Genomic DNA, 24,509 nt, shown 5'->3' with positions numbered 1-24,509 from the left:
AGCATTCAGATGAAAATACACCTTTCCTTCACAAAGGTAATTTAACATATTTATGTACTTGGCAGATGCAGATGTTTTGCATTAAACATAATCAGGTAATTAAATATGATGCATCATTATGAATGTACCGCCTGTCAGCCAAGAACAGTAATTACCCAACAAGCACACAAACATGTAAACTCCGCACACAAAGGCATAAACGGTGTTTACCACTACAAGACAATGCTTTCTATGGATTCCTAAATCTATTTTTGCAGTTTGTTGAAGAAATGCAGAGTAGGTTCAGGCAATATTTCTTTCATTTTATTGGCACCAATCATTTTTATTGCTACTATGCGGCTACTGTAACTATACAATGGGGCCAATTCGGAAACCGGGAGAATCATAAATAAGGTTTTCCCTTTTGCTTCAGTAGCAATCAGCAGTTTAGTTCAACCAAACGAGGCCCAGAACTTTAGTTATTAGACACATGTTCCACAAATATTCATATGCATAATATGAATGTGGATTAATACTTGTGGGCACGTTTTCTCTAGTTTTGTATAGATTGTGGTCTTCTACGTCTGATGGTTGTTTCATGCGCAGTGCACGTGAATCTCTCCATCTATAAGTTATAAATATGCGTAACTTGTAATAATACATGTAACTTTGTCTGCACACCGCTTGTTTTGCTGACAGCAGCTGAATGCGGGGACCTGAGCGCCCCTCCTCCATCAGCTGATATATTGTCAGCCCGCTTCTGGCAGGAAGTGCATCCCTCGCCGAGCTGGACCATGAGGAGAAGAAGCCCGTTTAAAGGGAGACACGGGAACAACGAGCCGAGCTTTTGACGGTAACCGAACCGCTTCGCGCGTGACCGGAGCTCCGCGTTACGGGTCTGTGCGGTCGCTGCTGCGCGCCGCTGTTTTCTTCTTCTTCTGCTGCGGCGGACGCACACTGTGGTGCGCGGCTAATGCTAGCACTCGTGTTAGCTTGATGTTGTGTTGTTGGACGAAGTTGCGTGCGTGTGATGGTGCTAGCTATTGTGATCGCCCGCGGCGCGTGCGTTGTGGTGTGAAATGTGGCCGCAAAGAAACTTTGAGTTTAACAAGTTGTCACGAAACAAATGGAGCTAAAAGTAGAACCCACTAGATGGCCACTGAGCTAGCTTAGCCTAGCCTGCGTTGTTTACTAAGCCTCGTTAGAAACTAATTTAAAGTTAACGTATATTACGTATAAACCAACCGATGTTCCGATGAATCAAATATCAGATCTTGGTTTATTATCGTTGTTTTTAAACATACCAACAAACACACAACCCCCAAAGCCCTAGTTAATTCCACTTTCTTTTTCCCAGGATCCCACACAAAAACGCTGAATGATTTCATCAAATCTTATTGTAGGAGAAACACGGGGAGATGGACGGAGCCAGACGAGGGCGGCCGTGGGGGAAGCTGGTCAGAGTGGACTCCAGTGAGACCGTCCTGCTTTTCAACAGGGAATGCACGGTTGGCAGAAAGAAAGGTGGGTCCGTTCTCAGGAGACGGAGGATGAGCTGCAGTGTTTGTCGCGGGGAAGAGTTCCGTTCCCTTTATTAAAATGAATATTTCTCAAACACGGGGGGATCCAGTCTGCCCCGTCAGTGTCTGGAGCCCTTAAAACCTCCCCCTCGGAAACACAAAGCCTTCTTTAGAGCACCAAACTTAGACAGCCCCTTGTGATGATAACAAAAGGCGTCCATTGAGAACATGTGTGCAGAATATTAAGTAGATTTTTTTGTGTAGATTGTGTTTAATAAAGAGTTAGGCCTATATGTACCCCTGTGTCTGCTTTGTTGTCGAGAGCCTTTGGGGGTCTCATGTTTTTTGCAATGCAAAGCAACTAGTCTTAATTAGGTAGCTTATGCCTAGGCAGTGAAACGTTCAAAGACTGTCAGGGCAAAACAGTTTCAGGTGGGAGTTGGTGGAAGTGAGTTGTTAATCGTAAATGCAATCATTTTGAAAAGAAGGATTTTTTTTAGTACTTAAACTAGATGACCATTGGATAAATCCAGTACGTAGTATATGCATTTAGACAAAAGGCTCAAAATGAAGGAAGAATACTTTAGGTAGGTTCTCTGCTGTTGTGTTTATTTGTTGTGTTTTTTTTATTTTCCAGGATGTTATTTGTCCTTTCCTTCCAGCAAGCTCGTCTCAGGGGAGCACTGCAAGATTATTCAGGATGAAAGTTCAGGGCTAGTGTGGCTTGAAGACATGAGGTACTTTAATAATGTAATTTCTGGTCACAAACAACAGCATTGCATTTGTTATTTATAATAACTCTTCTGACACTATTGACTAGAAGTAAAATACAGCATGTCCTTTTACTTTCACTCTCACATTTGTTGATCCGCAGCACGAATGGCACAGTGATCAACATGTCCAAACTGGTCAAGAAACAAAGTCACATGCTGCAGAACGGAGATGTCATCTACTTTGTGTACAGGAAGAGTGAACCCGACCAAAGTAACTTATTTGCATTGTATGAAGAATAGGCCTGTGTATTTATAAAAGGAGTAACTGAACTCCTTTTGCCTCCTTGTAGACATTGCCTATGTTTACCATTCACTCAACTCGGAGCAAACTATTTCACAACAAAGTTTTGGTGAGTAGTGAAGTAGTTTTACTACAGCTCATTTTGTTGTTTGCAGCTCCTCCTCCACAGCTACACCGCCTCAGCAGTAACCACCATACTGTATCTACATTTCAGAGATGGAGAGATCAGCCCACAGTCCGGCCCCTGTTCCAGCTTCAGAGATGTCACTCTCCGTGGAGCCTGTACTGCTCACAAAGGCTCCACGGGATCTGACTCAGGAGGACCCTCAGCCCTCCACCTCCCACTTCTGTATTGAGATCCCCACCAGTTCTGGCCCCATGGCAACTGCAACCTGCCCTGCCGCTGGTAGGTTCCCTCCTAACGCAACCTTTTCAGGCATTGTGTGTTTGTCACTTCGCCCAGATGTTAAAGTTGATGTAAGCAATGAAAAAATGCAGCATGTGTACCTTAAAGGCGGCCACCCCCCTAGTTGCAAACTGCTCTAATTATGTACAATGAGATTTAATTTGGTTTATTCAAATCTTGAGACCTTCCCCACAGTGTAATTATGCTGATGCTGCATTCAGTGGCATTAGATTTTCTTTTTTCTTTTTGTCTCTCAAGGTTAACCTTTCAACACTACCACTACTTATTATCACCAGGGGATTTGCTGCTATTATGAATCACATCTTTATGGCCCATCCCAAGTCTGAATTTATTTAAACTTAATTTTTCCAACATCATAACATCAAAAAAGCTGTATAACCAGAGTTTCTTATGCCTCCAGGCCAAGCCAACGAAGCCTCAGTGCTGGAAACGGATCTGGATAACCAAGAGCCGGAATGCAAGAAAAGAAAAATGAATAACGGTTTGTTTCTAAATTTGGATATTAAGTTGTTTTTCTGGGTTCCTCACTGGACATGTTATGTCTTATCAAAGCTTACCATAACAAGAGAAGTCCTTGAAACCTCTTCTAACCCCAGTGCTAAATAAAGATAAAGATTATGACATGCACTCACACACCCCCAGTTGTCGGTTGCACTAATGCAGGCTTGTCTAAACCACTACTAGAAAGTGCCAAGACAGACAAGATGGAGGAAACTCTGACGTGCGTTATTTGCCAGGACCTACTGTACGACTGCGTCAGGTAAGACCCTGATAGCCAGGGCATTTTCACGCAGATCCAAAGATTACAGCTTTAATATCCCGTATGTTTCCCTCTGGTCCGTTTAGCTTGCAGCCTTGCATGCATGTCTTCTGTGCTGCCTGTTACTCAGGCTGGATGGAGCGGTCCTCCCTTTGCCCCACCTGTCGCTGCCCTGTGGAGAGGATTCGAAAGAATCACATCCTCAACAACTTGGTGGAGGCCTACCTCACTCAGCACCCAGGTCTAACAGATTAAGTTCATATTAGTAGCATAATTATTATTAAGTGTAAAGTATATCTGTCTAACTGTCTGTGTGGATCAGTAAAGTAAATAATAAAGGAAAACAATTTTTATAAATATCATTGTGCAGGTTATTTATATTCTTCACTAGATGCTGAGATGGGTTGTCTGTTTTCCTTCCCATAGAGAAGTGTCGCAGTGAAGAGGATCTGAAGAGCATGGACAGCCGTAACAGGATAACTCAGGACATGTTGCAGCCAAAAGTCGAGCGCTCCTTCTCCGATGAGGAGGGCAGCTCAGATTACCTCTTTGAGCTGTCTGACAATGACAGCGACTCCTCAGACTTCAGGTAAAAGATTTGGTTTGTATTTGTAGCACTGAGGTAAAGTTCAGCTCAGGCCATTTTACTTTTCTCTGTTGTTATTAAGACTCCATTTACTGTAGCATCAAACTCATCAGTGAGATATGATCAAATGTGTCAGTGTCTTTAGTCTAAGCTTACAAGTTCCCATTGTTCATTTCCCTTTTTGTGTTTGTTTGTTTGTTTCTAGTCAACCTCTTGTGATGTGCAGACAGTGTCCTGGCTACAGGGGTGAGGTCAGTCATCTGCTACTGGCTACAAATCCAAATTTCTGGCGGCCTGGTCTGCCAGGTCCACCTACTATACCTCCTCCACCCAGGCCGGTGGCAGAGGAGACCCCTGCAAAGCACACGGGGGACCAGCCGACAACGTCCTCAGACGCGGCCTCAGGTGAAAATATATGTACACTAGGTAGCGTTACTAGTTTGAAGGTGACGCTAGTAAAGAGCTTAAAAAGAGCAGCGCTCTGGTCGATCCAGTAGTAGCACCTTTGCTTGCATGTAAAACATTGCCTACCTCCATTTGCAGCTCCTCCAGAGTACCGCTGTCCCCCTCAGGGCTTCCATCTCATTTGCACCTGCTGCTTCCAGCCAATGCCAGACAGACGGGCTGAGCTCCACAGCCAGCAGGTTGCAGCTCAGCAGTGTGAGTGTTCCCTGAACTTGTTAGTGCCACTGCTAAAACATTTGACAATTTCATTCAAGAATGGCGTTAACAAAGGGAGGATGAATCGAATAATGAGTCAGTCTTTGCTGGCACTCAATGAATTTTGTAAGATCGGTCCAGAGAATTTACTTTAGGTACTTGATGTGCTATATGTTTAAACCAGTTAGTCAAAGTAGAGAATTTGCAGCCACTCAGCCAAAGGATTTTGCACCAACGCCATCATGCACCTCATGGACAGTGTGTTTCATGTGTTGGCAGGTATGCTGTGCCAGCGACCCTTTTGTCACATGTACTGGGGTTGCCAGAGGATTGGCTGTCAAGGCTGCTTGGCTCCGTTCAGTGGTGTGTATCTGTTTTAGGAAAACAGCTCGAGGGGGATTTCCACTACAAGCTGTATTGCTGAATAGCAGGTCTTAACCAGTTATGGGATTTCTCTTGGTTGTTACTAATATATATGCTTTATGTGGAGCAATTTATTTAGGAGTCTAGTAGCTTTTTATTTCAAGCACTAGCCTTCTCGAATTATAAGCAGTGTGGTCTCAGAACTCTTGAAACGCTAAATATGAAACAAGGGAATAACTTTGGCTAATTTATGAAAATTTGGTTAGTTTCGTAGCAGTTATGTGTAATTACTGTACATAACAAATGAAATTAAAAGCTTTATTATCTAGTTTAATGATTTAGGGAAGGCGGTTGTGTGTAGGACGAACCAGTGCATAAGCTCTGCACTGACCTATTGAGCTCTTACTGACATAACAAACAGTCCGTTTGTGATTAATCAGTAAAACTGATTAATCACCTCTTTTTTTTTCCCCCAGAGTTTAATCTGACAGACAATTGTTTGGATGGTGTGCTTAACCATAATAACTACGAGTCTGAGATTCTTCAGGTAAGTACATTTCCGTTTGTACATTAGAGAATAATGTTTTGTCCTATATAAAGGTTGTATTCAGAGGAAGAGGAGTAGTATTGGTATGCAGGGAAGCATTATTTTTAATGTTGTGTTAGACAGTGTCTTTGTTTACACCAAGCTGCTCTATGTCCACGTTGTCCACTCCACAGCAGCAATTTACAGAGTCACGGTCAATGATTTAATCACCATTAAAAGCCTTGTGGATTTGTACTTTTATCAGAACTACCTGTCCTCTAAAGGGAAGTCCTGGAAGGATCTGCTTCAGGAGGCTCTGCGGGGCTTAGAGCAGGGAACCTACACTCTGACAGGTGAGCCCTCTACAAACGATCTACTGTGATCCAGAGGTCACCAGGTAAACACACCGGTTTAACTCTAACTGACACCTTGACCTCAGATGGCCGCATCTCTGCAAGCACCATCCTGTGCTTCTGCTGTGGCGTGGTGGCATTTAAGGAGCTGGCCTACAAGTACAGACAGAACATCCCTGCATCTGAACTGCCAGGTTGGATAAGTCCTAATTCTAATCCAACGTACTCGTACAAAGACAGAGGTTTTCATGCTGTTTGTTTTAAAGACGAGACAGTTTAAAACATTTGTGTGCGTTGTCAACCTGACTGGGTTTTTCCTTTTCTCAGCTGCCGTTACAGCTCGGCCCGACTGTTATTGGGGGCGAAACTGTCGCACGCAAGTAAAGGCACATCATGCAATGTAAGTCTGATAAGAACTCAGCATGTAATATTAAATGAATGCATTATCTTTCAGTGTTCCAGCCATTATATACAGAAATAGTGTCCTCCCTGACACTCTCACTATATTAATTTAACCCATTAACTTTGCGCTGTGTAATTCACTTATTTTACCACTTGAGGGTGATCTTGTATAATCTTGGGACTTTGTTTCTGCATGTGTGTTTTTGCAGGTTTCTTAATATATTTATGTGGTTTATTCTCTAAATCTTAATTTCAGGAAATTCAACCACATATGTGAGCAGACACGTTTTAAGAGCTGAAGGAGCAGAGGGACTTCTTTCTTCCCCTCGCTGTCAAATTTGTGCTTTGAAGAGGCATTGTTTTGATGAAAAAAATGTTTGCCCATTTGAGCTTTTAGCCTTCCAGACATTATGCAATAATCACATGCAGAAATTACAATCAGTATCCATATACAGTAAGTAGTGTCCACGTGACACTACTGTGGTAAAGTAATGCTATGCACATTTAGAATCCAAGTTCAGCGTTTAGAGTTTCAAGCTGCTCTAGGTGGGAATTTAAAACCACTTACCATTCAGACTGGGAATTGTTTTGTGTGTGGGTAACCAACCAGCATTGGTGATGGAATCATTTATTTGTTTGGATAACAGGTGCTTTCTGATGTGACCTAAAAACAGCCATATGACAAAAAAACCTGAGTAAGAGCATCTCAGGCAATCCGCTGTGGATTACAGCCTTACACTGTACAAAACTGCATTCCTCAGGTATTTTGTAATTTGCAGAGCAACTTACCAATATTTGGAAACATCTCTCCTGATTGTAAACTTCTCACCTGAATCATCTGGAGGAGCAAGTCAACCAATATTGCAACCCCTTAGTATGAGCAACTAGGTGACACATAGTTCTTTAATCAGAACTGAAAAACTAGAGTAATCAGAAACATACAGAGCATTGTCGTATACACGTACATATGTCTGGAAGCAAGCTGATAATGGTGAATACAAATCTAGCAAAAATTTTCAGAGTTTCAAACTTAATTTAAAATGATCCCAAACACACACCCCTCAAGTTGTGGGCTGTGTCTAATGCAACATAGTTTCAGATGGCGAGAAAGGACTAGTTTCATATTGAATGCCATTAAAAAGGCACGTGCAAAATAAAATAAATGAATAATTGCATAATAAAGTAAAGACACGATAGCATTTTTTTTTTTCTTGTTTATAGCAAACATTGGGTAAAAGCAGTTGGACAGGATTTATTTAATGATATAGTTCATTAATGTACTTGTTTTTGTGTACTGTGTGTACATTTACACACTGTTTTTGTAAATATAGGTCATTCTCCAGAGTGTCTGAGGCTTGATGTATATTTACCTAATTACATAAGAAATTACTGTTTAGAATCGGGGGCTTCCTGCAACATAATGTTTAATCAGAGCAAAGTCATTCTGGTATTGCAATGATAGTGTTACTCAGACACAAGCTGCTTCAAACTTTGGACAGTGTGTGGAACTGTCTCATCTCTGCAACTATTCTGCACACTTTAGACACTGATGGAACTTGTCATGTAAAGTTTTTGTAAGTGCTGTAATGATGATGGTGTATCGTCATAAAGATAATTTCGCAATAGGGTAGGTTTTCTCTTCAGTTCCCTGATTACGCCATAATAGGAGGGAAATGAGCTGCTCTGAGCAACAAGTAGTGCTTAAATGGTCAAGCTGACACTGGAAAGAACCGAGAGTTTTGTAGAAATATGCCAGTGCAAATGCCACAGCACGTCTTCTAAAATGTGTTTTCCAGTTCAAGGTTTCCTTGCAAGAATGTGGGAGGTTTGTTCAGGTTGTGTTGGTCAAACCCAGTTCCTCAGGTTCACAAAGCTGTTGATTTAAGTGCAGGTTCTCCATGTTTGGTGGGCAGAGGTAGTTCTGTAAAAGCTGTGACAGAACGGTCTCGTAGCTGAAGGCATCTCATCCAAGATTATCATCACCCAAGTGTAGACATGGTTTCAAGAGGCCTTATAAGTATATAGAAAGATGATGATTTTGTAATGGGTAGAAATGATGACGTAGACTTTGGATTATGTCTAGTGCATTTAGTTTGATTTTGTTTTGATGAAAATGTACTAAAGATGTCTCTTGTGTCAAAAATGTCAACGCATCCCTTTTTACGTCTACATGGTTATGATCACAGCTTCTTTGAGGTGTATGTGATGTCAATAGGTTCATGATGTGTAACTCAGACCAAGATAATCGGCACCAAATGGGAAATTGTTAATTATGGTAAATATTTTTTTATGCGTAGTATTAACACTAGCCATATTGAATATTAAGACTGTACTGTTTTTGGAATGTAGCGCTTTATTGTTAGTCACGGTGGCAACATGGGCTGGCCTCTCCCTGAGCGCCTTAGTTAATTTGTGGTGTTAGTGAGGTGGTTTAGGAGATCTTGCTTTCTGTTTTTTAGCCCCTCATTCATTGTGGGTCCACACTGGCATTCCATAGCAGCTCAGGCTCACTCAGCACAAGCCTGGCCGATCCCCCGACAGAGTGGCGGAGTTTTAATTATTCCCTACAGGAAATCTGGGCACCCTAAGCCAACAACAGTCTCAAGGCGCTCCAATCAAGAATTTATATTAAAGAAGCTTTGGTGCAGTGCTTTGCATTCTCCTCGTGTGTGTGTGTGTGTGTGAGCGTGTGTGGGGCATGTTGTGTACTAAGGCAAATATTTACTCACCTCGTGTGCGAAGGTCTGGACCAAGCTGCTCAGCAGTACGGAGGAGGCAGGTTTCATTCTACCTCATCACAGCTTCCAGGAGTATGGGAGGCTGGACAGGTGTCGGCCGCGTTGGTTCAAAGCTGGCCGTTCATCTGAGCGAGGTCTGGTTGTCCTTACTGATGCCTGTGAACTTTATACGCAATGCACTATGTGAAAAATTAGTCTCCACTATAATCAAAGTAACTAGTTAAACGACTACAGATTAGCAGTAGGTATATGCAAACATTGAGTCTAGGGAACATGGTTCTGTACTCTTGTATTAGCTGTGCTAAAACACATGTATCTGATTTTGTCTGTTTTGATTAAAAGACGGAAACTCACTCCTTTGTCACTAATGTCTTATTTTATCAGGATGCCGGGTCTAATATGGACCTTACACAAATGAGTCCACTTACACGGGAAGCATTGTCACATATTTCAAACTAATTTGATTTAATAGGCGTGTTTTAATGGATCTAGGTTCTTTTCTTGCAGAAGATGCAACTAGGGATGACTACAGTAGCAAGTACCCAACTGCACATGTAAATGATGTAGCCTTTATTACAACTTTACATTAACTCAATTTTAATATTATTGCAATCGCTACTTTTTTTTGCTCTACCTTGTGTTTATTAGTACTGTATGTGCTTTTACGTCATTATTTGATTTCCCTTTTATAATCCTGTATCATTGAAGTTCATACTGGTATTCAAACCACTGCAACATTGATTTTGTTGTAAGACCTATGCTCTGCAGAACACTTTTGGATAGCAAGTAATTGAATAGGCTTTTGCAAAGAACCACCACATTAAAAATCACACAATGAGGCAGCAAGCACAGCACAAATTCACAATGATCGGGCTATTCAAGAAACTGGTTGGTGGAATCATAGAATTCAACGGACGGACAAAATGGGTTTAAAGTGCTCCTGGGAGTTGGGGCTCATGGAGAAGTCGTTCAGAAAATACTTTTGTGTTTATGCTTGCAATCATATGTCATTTTTTTAACATGATAACACAGTGCCTTGGCATAGTAAGCAGCATTATTGTTTCATCTTTGTCCATACATCTTTATAAAAAATAGAAAACAACTGGAGTAAAAAGGCTAAAGTAGTAGTTTGTAGTAATACACTTGTAAAAGCTCTGTTCAGAAGTTAAGTAGGTTACATATGCAAAGTGGCACTAAGAGTTCAGACATACATAAGTGGCCCTCCAGGGTCCCTGCTCTCTTCTTCATCTGCTCACATCTGGCTGGTCACACTGCACAGCACTGCAGACGGACCGAAAGCCAGCTGGTTGTTACTGACCGCTGCCTCGCTCATGGTGATGGGGGAGTTGGATGAGAGGGGACACGCGCCCCCTGACACCTGGCTCCCCCATGGCCTCCACTCTGGCCTGGCCCTCTGGGTTTGGGGGCTGAGGCCTACGCCTCCGATAGGCGACCTCTTCCCCTCATATGTTTCCCGTGACAGTCCGTTCCCCACAGCGGAAGTCGACGTCTGATCCAGGTGCTCTGCTGAGACCAGAGGCTGCCGGTCCTCCTCCTCAGAGATGGCAAAGACCGGCACGCTCATGTGCTCACCGTCCCCAGAGAAGTCACGCCTCTTTCCAGCCTGGCCACTCTCAATCTGACCCTGGGTGGAGGACGAAGCGCCGGAGACGGGCTCCGAAGCGGAGCCCTGGGCGTGAGGCAGTCCCGAGGCCTTGGCTGGATCTGCGGATCCAGAGAGCAGACCGAAGTATGGCCCCGTGAAGCGCGAGCGGCGAAGGTTGCTGGCGGAGTTGAGGCGCCGCTGTCTCTGGGCGAGCTGCGTCAGGGGGAAGGACGCGTTGCTGACGGACGAGTCAGAGACGACGCCGCTGTCTGTCTTAGCCTCGAGGTGCACGTCGGAGAAGATCTGCCCGCTGTTGCCCACTCGGCAGTCAGCCACCAAACTGGACGGAGCCTGGAATGACAGACATGACATGGGTAGCTATGAGCTCATCTGTAGGACAGCATTGGTGTAACCAATAATAGAGCATCCATTCAATTCACAACAATTACAAAGCTATCCGTATTTCGAAAGTTTGCCTTCATTACTGTACATCATGGAGTTGTAATAATATCGTTTCATTTGGATATCAGGTAAACTTCGTATGTAAAGTACTGACGCTATCCACCAGCTTGGTGAAGGGACTGGTAGAGTTCCAGCTGCACCACTTCTTGTGCAGCTGCGGCAACGGAGGGAGGAAGTCCTGGAAGGTGCGCACGCTCCACGCTCTGGGTCGGCTGCAGCCGTCCTTGGCGGATCGGACCCCGGCAGGGGAGGTGGCCGAGTCTGGAGATGGTGGTGGCGGCCAGTCGGCTGCAGGACTGGGACCAGTGTCGCTGTGCCGCAAAAACCTCTCCCGCTGCTAAGACACAGAAAAAAACAGGCACGTTGAGCTCCTTAACTGGCTTTACAGGGCAAATATAGAAAACCCAGTGTCCTCCCTATGTAGTCACCTTTCTCAAAAAAAAACCCATTAGTTAAGAGACGAGAGAAAGTGGCTGTGAGAGGATAAACAGACTAATTAGGATTGAAGACGACCACCCAACATAAATAGCTCACATATCAGAGCAGCATTATACTTAAGCACTCAACTGGGGCTACAATGGTCAGTGACCTGCACTGAGCGGCAGGCTGGTTATTGAATCAGGCACGCAGCTTTGGTATCGAGCAGCAATGCTAACATGAAGGACGAGGCAGCAGATTAAATCAGACACCAGAAAGAGATTCCCAGCTCCTCCGGTTGTCTCGGCATCAGCCGTCACCCTCATCGTGGGATGGAAGCCCGGCTGCAGGAGGGGAAGTGTGCATCCCACCACCCATCGCTGTGGGAAAGTTTCTATTTTTAATAATTTTGTGAATGAGCATTGATGTGTGGGTTTGCAACGTGTGCTCTCTTGCAAAATGAGATCTTGATCCTGACTAAATAAAGCTTAGCCATTTTCTTCTCACACCTGCATTTGTTCCGTGTGCTTCATTAACGGATTAACAAGAAGGAGCTGTGGCGATTAGTTTGGCCCGCTCAGTCACTTTATTCGTTCTTTATTAAAGTGTATTAAAGCTATGAGGAGAACAGCAGGGGATTAGGAGCCGCGCATGCAACAGTTCCTGCCGTCAGCTGTGAACTGCACATCTGCAGAAGCGGGCGTGGGGATGTGCAAACTCGAGCTGATGGTTTGGATGTGTGAAGGCGACATTATCCTCCCTGATCGGTCAGCTGCTGTTGATCAGGGGAGGGGGAAGGTTCCAGGGGTTCCACCCACCAGACAGAGAGAGCAAGTCCTGATAATCCTTCCCAGAGTCAGTAGCAGCTAGCTTTGTCTAGACAAGAATTAGTTAGGGGTTTAAATAAAATGTTCCCTCCAGCCGCTAAAGCCCCATAAATCTAATGCAGAATTTCACTGTAGGTAAAGTCACCCAAAACCTCCATATGTGGTTCTAAGGGTTGGGTCCGAGGCGCTTCAGGGGTGAAGCTCAACATGCTCCCCGGGAGTTTAATGAAGGCTCCTGAGTTTCAGACAGCAACGAATGCACCTTAAAATGATCATTTTGATCTAGACCTGTCTGTCTGGAGGCTCTCACTCTGCCTTGCAGCGAGAGAGAGGTTTAAAGGCCTCGACATTCCTTCACTGAGACTAAACCGGAGCTCTTCTGAGAAGGGGTCATGAATTCATGAGGAACGTTTGCCACTGTTAACCTATGCAGCATTTCCCTAAGATTATTTACATGGACATCTGCATCGAGGACACACACAGACGGGCCACACACTGTGTGCCAAAGCGTACACACACACACACACACACACACACACACACACACACACACACACACACACACACACACACACACACACACACACACACACACACACACACACACACACACACACACACACACACACACACACACACAATTGGAGCTGGGAATCTGGCTCTGCAGATAATACTCCATTAGCCTGGGCTGCAGAAAAGCCTGCCAGTCCTTCAAAAAGCTGCCAGAACTGTTATATGCCAACTCTTATTCCAAGAGAATACAAAAGAGGAAAAAAAAAAGTCCAACCGCCGCTTCTCATTCATTGCTCCTCCCATATTTTAATTATCAAACTCATTTCCCATTTATGTCCTCATAATTTTCATAGCTTTAGACCCGGCTGTGCGTATGCCAAAACGGTGTGAGTCTTATTAGGAACACTGGGTCAATTCAAAGCAGTGAATGCCCTGTCACCTCTCATGTTCATTGGTTCAGGGATCATTTCTCTAAAGCGAGGAGATCACCCACTGAGAGCTTGGCCTTGAGACTATTTCACCGTCTACTGTATAGCAGACTTTCAGACGCAGCAGCAGCAGAAGCCATTTGGCATCATCCGCTGGAAATCGTGAAAGGCTGCACAAAACGATGCCGTAAACCAGCTAACGGCCATCGCTACCTAAGTCCTTACTGTGTGGGGGGAGACAGGAAGCCTGCCTGGGCTCGGGGCTGAAGATGCCATGAAAACCTCGTCTGCACCGAGGTCCAGTTCAGTCAAACCGCCACAGGAAAGGTCCACGTCGGTGTTCTGGGAAGTGTTGACGCTCGCACGGGCTACGGAAACAGAACCAGAACAAAGTGAGTAACATGTAGATATGAACGTTCACCATTAAATGCATTTAGTTTGTCTATGATGCTGTGGATGGTTCAGTAAAACAACATGCTAGAAGCTGTGGCCTTTGCTGTAACATCATGACTGAAACACTGTAACATCTATATTTAACTTAAAGGGAGTTCAGGGATGCTCGTAACACTTGGTTGGGTAAATGTTTCCAAAGAAAACTCTGAATTAATTTCTTCCCGTCAACAACTGGGCGAGAGAGCAGATCTCAGCAGAGCATCACCTGGAGACGCTCCGCAGAACAAAATCCCGTCCCACACTGTCCGATCGAACAATCGCTGCACATTCCTCAAACCCCAGGCCATCACTTTTAAATGGCTGCACTAAAACAATGGCAGATTTATATCCATTCATTCATGCTATTATCATCATTCCAGAAATGATTCTAGTGGAAGGCTAAGCATGTTCTGGGAACATCAATCTAAATGAATGACAGAGAATTCAGGGAAATGTTTGCTTAATGGGCTTTTGTGCTTTTTGCAGTGGCCAAAGCAGAAGTTTTCTGTTGTGCATGTTACCAAAATAAAGAAAATATAGCATTAACGGGTTTTGCAGACATGCTCTAGTTCATCTGTCTGGGTGTTTGCATGTGCTCACGTGTGCCTGTCCCACCTGTATGTGACGGACTGCCATCGTTGTGGTCCGGCTCTGTGCTGGACTCGAGGGTCGCCCGGTTCTTAGCCATCAGCTGCAGCTCATTGACCTCAGCCCCGGTGTTCTGGACTCCCCCTGGCACCTGCCACGCAGAAGAAACAGATGACCCCAAATGTCCACAGCGCCTCATTTTAACAGCAGCAGTACGTGTTTACTGAGGGGCGTTTGCAAAAGGGACTGATGACCACATCCCTCCATCCATCCATCCATCCATCCATCCATCCATCCATCCATCCATCCCCATCACCACGTTATGTTAAGGATGTCAGGGTGCTGGAGCCAATCCTTGATTCCCACCCAGCTGGGATTGGCTTCCCAGAGACAACTGACGAGCAACACAAACACTCAAATAACAAATACACAAAAAATAATAAAGGTTTATGATTAAGATATATTAGACTTTTCACATTTCTCTCATTGGGTCCAGAAAGACCATGTGAAATACCCCACACCTTTAAACAAGCATTCAAGAGTAAAACTGGCAAAATACTGGCAAAAGATTAGAGATTAGAGTAATCTCTAATCTATTGAATCTATCTATCTATTGTTTTGTCAAACACTGCTGGTACTTCCTAACATACTGTTTCAGTGGCAAAAACATTCAAATACAGTGACCGGATGCATGTTATCAGGTCAACGTCTGACTAGGGAGACGTGAGAAGGCAGTGTGCACAGTGACGATACCTCAGAAGCGCTGGATGAGCAGGAGCTGTCTCTTTTTGGACACAGTTTGGGCCTGGAAAACACGAAGCACCGCAGTTATTTCGCTTGAATTTACAGACATTTCTAAAACGAGCTCATTGTCTTTGCATCAGTGGTGCTCTGCAACGAGATGCACCTCAATTCTGCATCCAAAGACACAAAACAGGCTAAAAGGTTGCACATATGTAGCAGAGTTATTTAAGGTGGACGTAACTCAGTTCAGTTCATATAAATTCACTTGCAATAGTTAGATAATGTCTGTTACGTTAGATAAACTTAACTGAACATTGGAACGTTCCAATAAGTAGAAATAATCTGAGCGCAGATTGCAAATCATTCCTATGTTACTTATCTGAAATAAGTGTGACATCAATTCATCATTTGACCATAGTGTCAAACATCTGCTTTAACAATAGATATTTTCCCTCTGGGAACCTTTTGCATCCGGGGAGATTAAAGCCACTAACGTTTTATTACAGTATTTCCTTCAATAACGTCTCGTCACCTCTGCTTTTCTGTCCGGTTTTTAATAAAGCATGCCACAAATGCTTGAGCCATAGCTCGCTTATTAAAAATTAGTCTCACAGCTGAATGAGTTCATTACCAGCCACCGGTGGAGTGAAGGCAGTCCCTGCTGTGACTTTCATCCACCTTGGGCTGTTGACTGGCCTCGGGAGTTAAACTCACTGCTGTTTTCAATTTGCGAGATCTCGCCAGGCTACTTGTTTTCCAGTGCTTTGAGCGAACTCGTTTACATTAATAGGAAACCACTGAATGAGGAAAAACAGGGAGGCTGCTCCTGAGCTGGACGTTTCATGGTAATGCACTTCCTGGCTTCTGGATGACTCATGTTGTTGTTCTTGCTAATTAGTACATCATTAATAGTGAGAACCTGTGGCGTTATTGTGCCCGACAGATGAATTGCAGACACCCGGTTGCATTTGAAATGAATTGCAGCCAACGGGGTTTCTCTGCTGACACAGAACCTCCTGGATCCTGGACGTCAACATTACCTAATGTTAAAACACAGCTCGTCGCATCAGATAGTAATACAACCCCCAAACTTAACCTGTCAGGATCTATTCATTGTCCCCTGAGATGCAGGAGGGAACAGCTTGTAAATTACACCTTTTGATCGTCCGACAATGTGATCTGGACCAAACTCGCGTTGCGTGTTCCTCTCCTTGTTGTCCCTTATTCCCCATCTCCACGCCCACTCACTTTCATGCGGACCCTGTGTTTTTGTGTGCTGGAATTGATGCCAGGTGCTGTACCTTGAATGCCCTGCTGACTATGGTGAGAATGCTCCACATCAAGGAGGCCGCACACTTGCAGCCAAACCCAACTAATCACCACATCAGGGACTGAGGATTCCAGCTGAGTCAATATAACAAAGTGGTGACTATTTATGTGTGAGTGTGTGTGTTTACGGTCAGACCTGCCCCTTTCACATACAAGGCAGAAATTAACATAGAACTGCTGCTTTTCCCAAGGAATCAATACATTTACATTGATCAGGGAAAAAGCATATTCTGCACATGTTTTATCAAGAGCATGCTGGTGGGTATATGAAGCTAACAGACTCAAGCTAAAATACTATAACATGCTCGCTGCATAGTTTGGTGCTTTAATATGGAAGTACAGCTGAGGTTTCTGAGGATGTTTTGCAGAAACAAATCGTAATGCAGAGTTGATAATGGAATTAGATGACATGGGGACCAGTAATCTCTACACACAATAAAGCAAACTGATTGAAAACATTCTTATATTTTGTCTGTATTGGTTTTGTCCAGTTACGTTTTCTAGTAAATGTAGTTTTGTTACCTGAAAATGATGCAGAGGGCACTGGTGAGTATCATAGCGAAGAACACAGCTCCGCTAACAGCAGCCAGCAAAGAGTCCACCTTGCTGGCTGCCGGCGTGGAGACGCGACGGTCCCCGGTCAGGTTGTGGTAGTGGAACAGCAGAGCGAAGCCACGGCCCCAGTGGGTAGTGGTGATGAGCTCCATGATGACCTCCACCATCTCTTGGCTGGACCCGAAGACCAACTGGCTGCTGGGAGGCCGGTTGGACCCACAGAATCTGGAGGAAAAGGTGATAAGGTCTGAGATGTACAGGACGTCGTGCGGGCAGGCGTCAAACATGGACTGCTGGGTTTCGGGGCTCGCAGGCGGGGTGTCGGTGGGGGCCGAGGAAGGAAGGGGGGTCTCCTCCACAACTGTGCTCGGGTTGGAACTGGGGTGGAGGTCTCCTCGGAGGTGAGACGAGGAGGCAGAATTGTGGGCCCTGTCCCCCGGAGGCACGGCCTCGGGCATGAGGAGGGAGGAGAACGACGGTGGGGACGAGGGCGCCGAGGCGGCTTCCGCGGCTCTTTTGGCCGAATTAGAGACTCTGGCAATCTCCATCTTCGCGGACTGTTCCTGCACAACCACCTGCTTGCGCTCGCCAGCTTCGGAGGCCTGCTGTGCCTTTGCGGCACCCCCCGCGCTCTGCAGCGCCGGACCGTTAGCCGCCGGGGGCGTTTCGTCGGCCGCCGAGCTGCCGGGCGTGTAAGCGGCCTCTTCATCCGCCTCTTCCTCGGCCGAAGCCTGAGCGGCGGCGTCGTGACTTTCGAACACGTCGAAATCGAGCATCTCCAGAATGAGCTGGTGGTCGACAGGCACGATGAACAGCCACACACAGTGTGTTCCAGAGGAGTAGTTGTAAGGGAAGCCAGGGGACAGAATGAGGCCTTGCACGTCCACCACATCCACCTTGGCACCACAGTTGAAGTACACCTACGACGGGAATGACATCGGTTGGGTTACACTTATAAATCAATTCATATAATAGTTACTGAGCAAACAATACGCACACGTTGTCTGATGAAATTAACCTTCTTGAATGTGAACTGTTGAACTCGGCTCTTTTATGAAGGTTGTGCCTGCGCTGCTTGCTTGGGAAACCCTGGGGAGGGCATTTCTTCAAACACGCTGCCTGTAATTCTTCCCAGGTGCGTGGGGATTTCAGGGCGACGTGGGCCGTAAGCAGAGGCAGATGTGTGGCTAAGGCTAGACCTTCGTAGGGGGCACAGCTTCACAGTTCTGGGTAAAATATGAACGGCTTTTTGACTTTCGCTGAGGTTATCGTTTTGTTGTACGATTATTAAAATTGTGTTCTTAAAATAAATGATCCTCCAGGTTTTTATGGTGTTCTGGACTGTGGGAATGACACAGACTGGCAGACGCTCCATGCGAGACTGGTAAAAACACACACACACGCACAGGCTGCCACAGTCTGAGTAAATAATATACTATGTGTGGTTAATGCCCAGACACACTGTAGTCGGTTGGATTGTACTAATAACTGAGATTTTACAAGCAGCTTAAAAATCAATATTTTAATCTTCCTCCAAAGGTTTGCATTCAGACCACTACCTCGTGACCACATCAGAAAGTAACAGCATGCAACATGCGGAGGTCACTGAAGGGTCCATGATTCAGTGACACTAGGTAGAGCACGTGTGCCGGCTCCTCCCGGGAAGAGACAGCGTTCACCTGTGCAGAAACGTGCAACCTTAACACCGCGAAAGGCCGCGTCTAATACGTACACGCTGTGCTAATCAGACAATGTGGAACAGGAAAGAATTACATGAATGACATCTGAGCGGGCCAAATGACATTCCTGCTGAGAGTAAGCTGATTCGGGGGTTCGCGGTGCTTTGCGGCGAGGTTGCGCAATGAGGGGAACCACTTCACAACACGGGGGCAACGCAGGGCAAAGGGGAGGACAGCGCGTCCCATTTGAGGGAAGGCATCAATGTGGTTTTGTTTACTTTCCCATTTAAATGCTTAGACGCTCAGAGGCTCAATTTACACCATGAAATACGCCAATCCTCTTCTCCTTTTTAGAAATGAGCCTTTAAAATAGATGCGTTCTATAAATGAACCCTTCTATAGTTGAATAGATGCGAGATCCGGCATCGTCTGATCAAAGTGAACTGCGTCATGTCTCCCACTATGACGGAGGGGTGCACGCTAGACCAGACACGAAAGGACCCGGGAGTGCCACAGTGTCAAATGGAAATAGGACATTCTTATAATGCCAAGCATCTCAGCTGTGTTACATCACAGGCAGCTCCACTGGCAGGCCGCTAATTATTCAAAGATGCCTTTTGTCATGGCGAAACAATGGGCCGCAGTGCTGTTTTAGTGAGCCGTGCCACAAACGGGACGGCCTGATAATATTTTAATGAAGTGATGCTAATAAGCGCGAGGCAAGCTAAAAGTTTACATAAGCGCCGACTGGTCATTGCGCCCCAGTTGTGCCACTGACGGGGGCTTCCCTGCACAGAAGTAGATCAGCTGAGCTCGTAATTGTCTGAAATCAGACCAGCTGCTGTCATTACGGAGAGGCCAAGAAAGAAACACTGCGCCAAATGTCAGATCAGCTATAAAACTGTTGAGCTTTGTAGTACAATAAGCAGATAAATAAGCCTGACTTAGCAGAGCAGATCTGTCGGTGTGGGTTTTTTTAAGCCACCCAGGCTGACAACACCACTGTGAAAACTCTGCAACCAAGCTGGCTGCTGCTGAACACACACACACACACACACACACACACACACACACACACACACACACACACACACACACACACACACACACACACACACACACACACACACACACACACACACACAGCGCCGGACTGGCTCATAAACAGGCAGGCGGGCCCCCGAAAAGGGGGCAGGAATCCTCAGCAGCCCTGTTTACTGGAGGAGAAAAGTGACACTGCTTTACAGGGCAGCGCTCAGGCAGCAGCAGTCCCCTCAGGACGCATTACCACCACAATCAATTCCTCCAATCGGGCCCATTAAAGACAGAGAAGTGCTTCGTGGAGCAGAGATCTTACTGATAAAGACCCAAGTTACTCCATCAGTGACCTCCACGCAAGAGCGGTCATAATAAAAAGTGAAATGCATGAGTCGAGGCTGTAAAATCAGTGAGTGAGAGAGAGCAGATGGATCAGATTAGGTTCATCACAGTGCCACTAACTCAATTAGAATTAAAATCTCAAAAGTGCAACGAATTTACAGGAAGTTTTCCAACTTTAATTAGTAGAACGATTAGATATCATACATTTTAGGAGGAAATTGATGTTAAATAGAAAAACAAGTGACAAAATGATTCTCAAAACTGCATGTGTCAAATAATGAAACCTGTTTGGATTGGCCAGTGTGGCTGCAGCCCATTCTCTGCAGGGCGCCCCGTGTCTGTTTACATACACCAGACAGCTGCTTGGAGAACACAAGCTCCCTGACGTCAACGTGCGCCGCTGTGAAGCGGCGCCGACGCTCGCATACGCGACCCTCACCACATGCCTCCCCTGTGATGTCACCGCCTCCCCTGTGATGTCACCGCCTCCCCTGTGATGCTCTTGTCGGTGGCTGCATGCTCAGGCCAGGGCGAGTTTACAAACAACTGGTGCCGTGGCCCGATTAAGCCCGGGGGCATTTGTGGGGGGTCACGGCGGCGCTGACTCGGCACATTTTCGCAGACGGCCACGTCTTGGAGTCTGGTCCCTTCTGAGGCCGAGGGCACGTGATCGATATTTCATTAACGGCGCTCTCGTGAGATGGAGGCGCGGAACGCGGCCGTCCTCCAGCGTAGCTATGCGACTGGGTGGGCGGGTGCGCTTGTGGCGTGAAAACCTATCAACGCATTTCCTCTAATAAGAGCTGCTGCCGCTGTGGTGGCTGTTAAAACGTGCTTGTGGAACCCTGCGGTGACTCATGACCTTATCTCCACAGCGGTTCCAACCAGTCGGCTGAAATTGCTTCCAGATTTAGGAATGAGATCCAGTGAAGGCATCCATGACAACTGGTGTTTCGACAGCACCTCAGCTGCAATTAGAAGAACCTAAAATGTTGTCAGCTCCAAAATGCTGCAATTTTGCTGTCGTTTATGCAAGACTGAATACCTGATATAACAATAATTCAGTAGTATAGGCCTTTAAGCAGCTAATTTTAAAAATTATTGGAGATTTAAAAACTCAACAGGTTAGTTAATAAATCTTAGGAGATGTAGAAATAAAAGATATTTTCAAAATGCTAAATAATGATCAACCATCTGAATGACACTACTCTGAATTTAAAAATGATCCCATTTATTAAACCAGAAACCACAATTGCTGGCTTTGGTAGAGAAGAGAACAGGAATGTGCCTCCATCCTTGTGTCGTTCACGGTTAGTTTTGTGGACCGTCGGCCTGTGCAGGTTCATCCCTTTTATAATGGGTATACAATATATAATAATGGGTTTAGGTGATGGATGATGGGTTTGTAAGTAGAAATGTGTGCGAGTGTGGAGGTTTGATTGCATCTGTGAAAAAACGAAAAAAGGTCCAGAAACTTTTAGAGCAATGACCAGAGGACAGATGAGACCAGGATCAACCTGCACCAGAAAATGGGCAAAGTGAGACTCAGATCTGAGCTAAAAACAGTCATATTTGTGTGATGTGACTATTAGAACGACATTCCCACTAAAACTGAGTTTATTTAGTGTCCTGTCTTGGTGTCTTTGTGTCTACTCCCAACAAAAATCAGCTTCTTTATCTTCTTTAGGGGAAAATTTCTGTGCGTTTCTATCAGACAGCAGTTGTAGAGATGTCTACTGATGTCTGCCTATTTGAAGGATGGAACAAACAACCTCTTTTAGCAGTGGCAGGGTCTCATAGTTGTGATGGCACCATAAAAACTATTAGAAAATTCTAAATTACGCTTGTTTTCTACTCAGCAGCCGACTGCATCAGCGTCTGCTTCTGGCCCCGGTTTTTCCCGACCCGTTTCTTCCCCGCTGCAGACACACGGTGACATGTTTATCTGTTGACAGACTGTGTGTATCTGTTGTCAGACAATTCATGAGAGGAATAAGTGAACTCACGGTTCGCCGGGGTCCTACAACTCAGTTCAATTAGAGTCTTTTCATCACATATAAAACCTTTTCTGAGAGGGATAGAATAAATTCCAACCTTGTTTATGCTGTTCCAAAAATGAACTTAATACAAAGGGGGGCTGGAGGACAAAGCCATCATTTACAGTGCCCCGTCAGGCACATAATTGCAAAGATACTGAACACCCTATGCACACAGGAACCAAAGCTGAAGACACTAGCAATTTAATCTACTAAAGGGCTTCCGTGGTCCACCTGTACTGTAAGTAGTGAGGCTGCTATCTGTCACTGCCTATGAGCAGAAGAGCACGACTCCTCGGATCTAAAATCCACAGAACAACGTGTCCTGAACTTCCTACATGAGATCTGTGTGAAGGGTGATTTACTGATGACTTTACTGTCACATATGTGGACAATACGATGGATCACACAATCGCAGACTAGACCAATGTGGGATGAGATGTCTGAGCAGTGTGGTACTACAAGACTTGCCAGCAAAACTATTTAAATGTGCATTGTGTGTAATTTGTTGCATATTTGAATATGCATGAATACAGAAAACGTATAGTTTAGTACAGTGCCTGCAGACTTTCCCTTTGGGTGTCATGAATCAACTGGTCAACCTCCACTATATTCCTTCAGTTTTGTTTTGGTGAGGATCCCCATATGATCCTTAATGATCATTTCTAAGCACCTGCTTAACTAACCCATAACCTGGCGGGATCTTTTGACCCCGAAGCCGAGTCCAAAGCCTTTAGGAGACGCAAACCTCCCCGCGTACCCGTTTATCGGAGAGGCGAACGTCTCGCCACATGTCAGGAATCAAAGCCTGGGAATTTGCCTCAATGAGTACAAAAAATGCAACATGAGGTTAACATGCTCTCAATGTGGTTCTCATTTCAGCAGTTTGGACTCCGCGTGCCAGACTTTTCTCCAGCTCTGTGAAGTGCAGTAACATGAAAACATGCCTGTGCCATCAAAACATGCCTTTGAAACCCCTCCAGTATGATGTGCCTCCACGGTTGGACTTCAAATAGAAGCCCAGACTTCCAACAGTTTGCTGTGATATCCAACGGTACATCACGTTTTCCTGTGGACGTGATGCTTGTTTTCTGTCCGCATTTCCTCTTGTTTTCCAAGTACAGTAACCACCAGGCTGTAATATGAAAATAGTGGCGCTCCTCGCTTACAAATAGTGGGAAAAACAAACAGCAACAGCGATTTGCTGCAGCCTGCAGTATAGGGTTCAAGCAGGCGGTGAGACGAATGCGTTGGCAAAATGTTTCCGTTCACACGATGACTAAAACCTGTTTTGACGTCCCATTAGTGCCCTGTCATTGGCTTTAGCTTAATGGAACCGCACAAGGAGCGTACGTCCCCGAATCCCCACTGTAAAACGTGGTCATTTAAAAGTCTATGACCAACTATTAGATCTCCTTTCCTCCTTTTGGTTTGTTCGCCATACGTGGTCTGTATCAGAACACATGGGCTCGCGCGCATCGCGTGCTTCCACCGGCCACTGCTGCTAAATGTTTTGGTGGTGCTGAACTGCGCGTAGAACACGCGAAGCACGTTTAAAGTCTCATTGAGCTAAAGCTCACAAACGCTTGAGTGTTTCATTCATGCCCAAACGAACAGTCAGCCTTTACTCTGTTTCTGACACCGTTTCCTTCAACTCCTCTGGATCCGAACGACTGCCAACACGCAAACAACTGTTAAACGTTAAGATTTACGGAGGGACTCGGTGCTCAAGTGAACGCCTCATACAGTAGTGCGTATTTTGCGCCGTGAACGAATGTTAACTTACTTTTTGTGCAACGCTTCCCATCACGAAGAGCAGGTATGTTGTCATAAACACATGAGCCCCAGGCGACGTAACGCCAGTCATTTTCCTCTGATTGTTCCGTCCCGCTGCGACACACACTGAACCGTATCCCGCTCCTCCGCTTCCCTCTCATTCACCTGAAGTGTCGGGAGCGCGCTTGCATCATTCACGGGCGACCTCATACTGGGACCGAACCGCTAGTACAAACTCCCACATCTTTGCCTTCATAGAATTTACTGATAAACTGTGCCTTGTTTATTCTAAAATCTCATTGCTGTTTAACTTTTTCGACCCAGCCTAAATTACAACCGACAACTATGATATTATTTTCTAAAAAAATGTAGTAATTCTGCAGACATGCCAAAATTACACGTTTGTTTA

The 24,509-nt window shown here is 45.3% G+C and overlaps 2 protein-coding genes across 5 annotated transcripts; one reads left to right on the top strand and one right to left on the bottom strand.

Annotated features, from left to right (window-relative positions):
- The first annotated feature begins 676 nt into the window (after positions 1-676).
- On the top strand, positions 677-9,681 carry chfr (checkpoint with forkhead and ring finger domains, E3 ubiquitin protein ligase). 4 transcript variants are annotated; one of them, XM_029162561.3, is made up of 18 exons: positions 677-832; positions 1,383-1,503; positions 2,137-2,236; positions 2,374-2,483; positions 2,563-2,622; positions 2,728-2,919; positions 3,341-3,421; positions 3,625-3,700; positions 3,787-3,941; positions 4,127-4,289; positions 4,492-4,691; positions 4,830-4,946; positions 5,226-5,309; positions 5,786-5,856; positions 6,101-6,188; positions 6,275-6,382; positions 6,516-6,588; positions 6,847-9,681. In XM_029162561.3, the coding sequence occupies exons 2-18, from the start codon at positions 1,398-1,400 to the stop codon at positions 6,887-6,889; spliced, it is 1,827 nt and encodes a 608-aa protein (XP_029018394.1). In that variant the 5' UTR covers positions 677-832; positions 1,383-1,397; the 3' UTR covers positions 6,890-9,681. The 4 variants fall into 4 exon arrangements, with proteins under 4 accessions (XP_029018394.1, XP_029018395.1, XP_029018396.1 ...); XM_029162562.2 differs by having other exon boundaries at positions 686-832; positions 1,337-1,503; XM_029162563.3 differs by lacking the exon at positions 677-832 and adding an exon at positions 851-941 and having other exon boundaries at positions 1,337-1,503.
- Positions 9,682-9,883: 202 nt separating this feature from the next.
- si:dkey-112e17.1 (uncharacterized) lies at positions 9,884-24,296 on the bottom strand. The gene is made up of 7 exons (XM_029162559.3): positions 24,111-24,296; positions 17,197-18,149; positions 15,355-15,406; positions 14,629-14,752; positions 13,807-13,949; positions 11,491-11,733; positions 9,884-11,285 (listed from the first exon to the last, which is right to left on the bottom strand). Exons 1-7 carry the CDS (start codon positions 24,189-24,191, stop codon positions 10,581-10,583), a joined length of 2,301 nt encoding a protein of 766 aa, XP_029018392.1. The 5' UTR covers positions 24,192-24,296; the 3' UTR covers positions 9,884-10,580.
- Positions 24,297-24,509: the final 213 nt, after the last annotated feature.

The sequence above is a fragment of the Betta splendens genome, chromosome 9 (genome assembly GCF_900634795.4).
Source record: "Betta splendens chromosome 9, fBetSpl5.4, whole genome shotgun sequence".
Classification (NCBI taxonomy): domain Eukaryota; kingdom Metazoa; phylum Chordata; class Actinopteri; order Anabantiformes; family Osphronemidae; genus Betta; species Betta splendens.
This window is presented reverse-complemented; position numbering and strand designations above follow the sequence as displayed.

What these genes read in the sequence shown, in the direction of transcription:
- si:dkey-112e17.1 (XM_029162559.3), bottom strand. Translation starts at nt 24,191, where the DNA reads ATGACTGGCGTTACGTCGCCTGGGGCTCATGTGTTTATGACAACATAC. An exon ending in GCCCTCTGCATCATTTTCAG is followed by an intron (nt 15,407 to 17,196) that starts GTAACAAAACTA and finishes CGTGTTTTCCAG; the next exon opens with GCCCAAACTGTGTCCAAAAA. An exon ending in TGGCAGTCCGTCACATACAG is followed by an intron (nt 13,950 to 14,628) that starts GTGGGACAGGCA and finishes CTGTTTCCGTAG; the next exon opens with CCCGTGCGAGCGTCAACACT.
- chfr (XM_029162561.3), top strand. Translation starts at nt 1,398, where the DNA reads ATGGACGGAGCCAGACGAGGGCGGCCGTGGGGGAAGCTGGTCAGAGTG. An exon ending in CTACCTCACTCAGCACCCAG is followed by an intron (nt 3,942 to 4,126) that starts GTCTAACAGATT and finishes TCCTTCCCATAG; the next exon opens with AGAAGTGTCGCAGTGAAGAG. An exon ending in GGGAACCTACACTCTGACAG is followed by an intron (nt 6,189 to 6,274) that starts GTGAGCCCTCTA and finishes CCTTGACCTCAG; the next exon opens with ATGGCCGCATCTCTGCAAGC.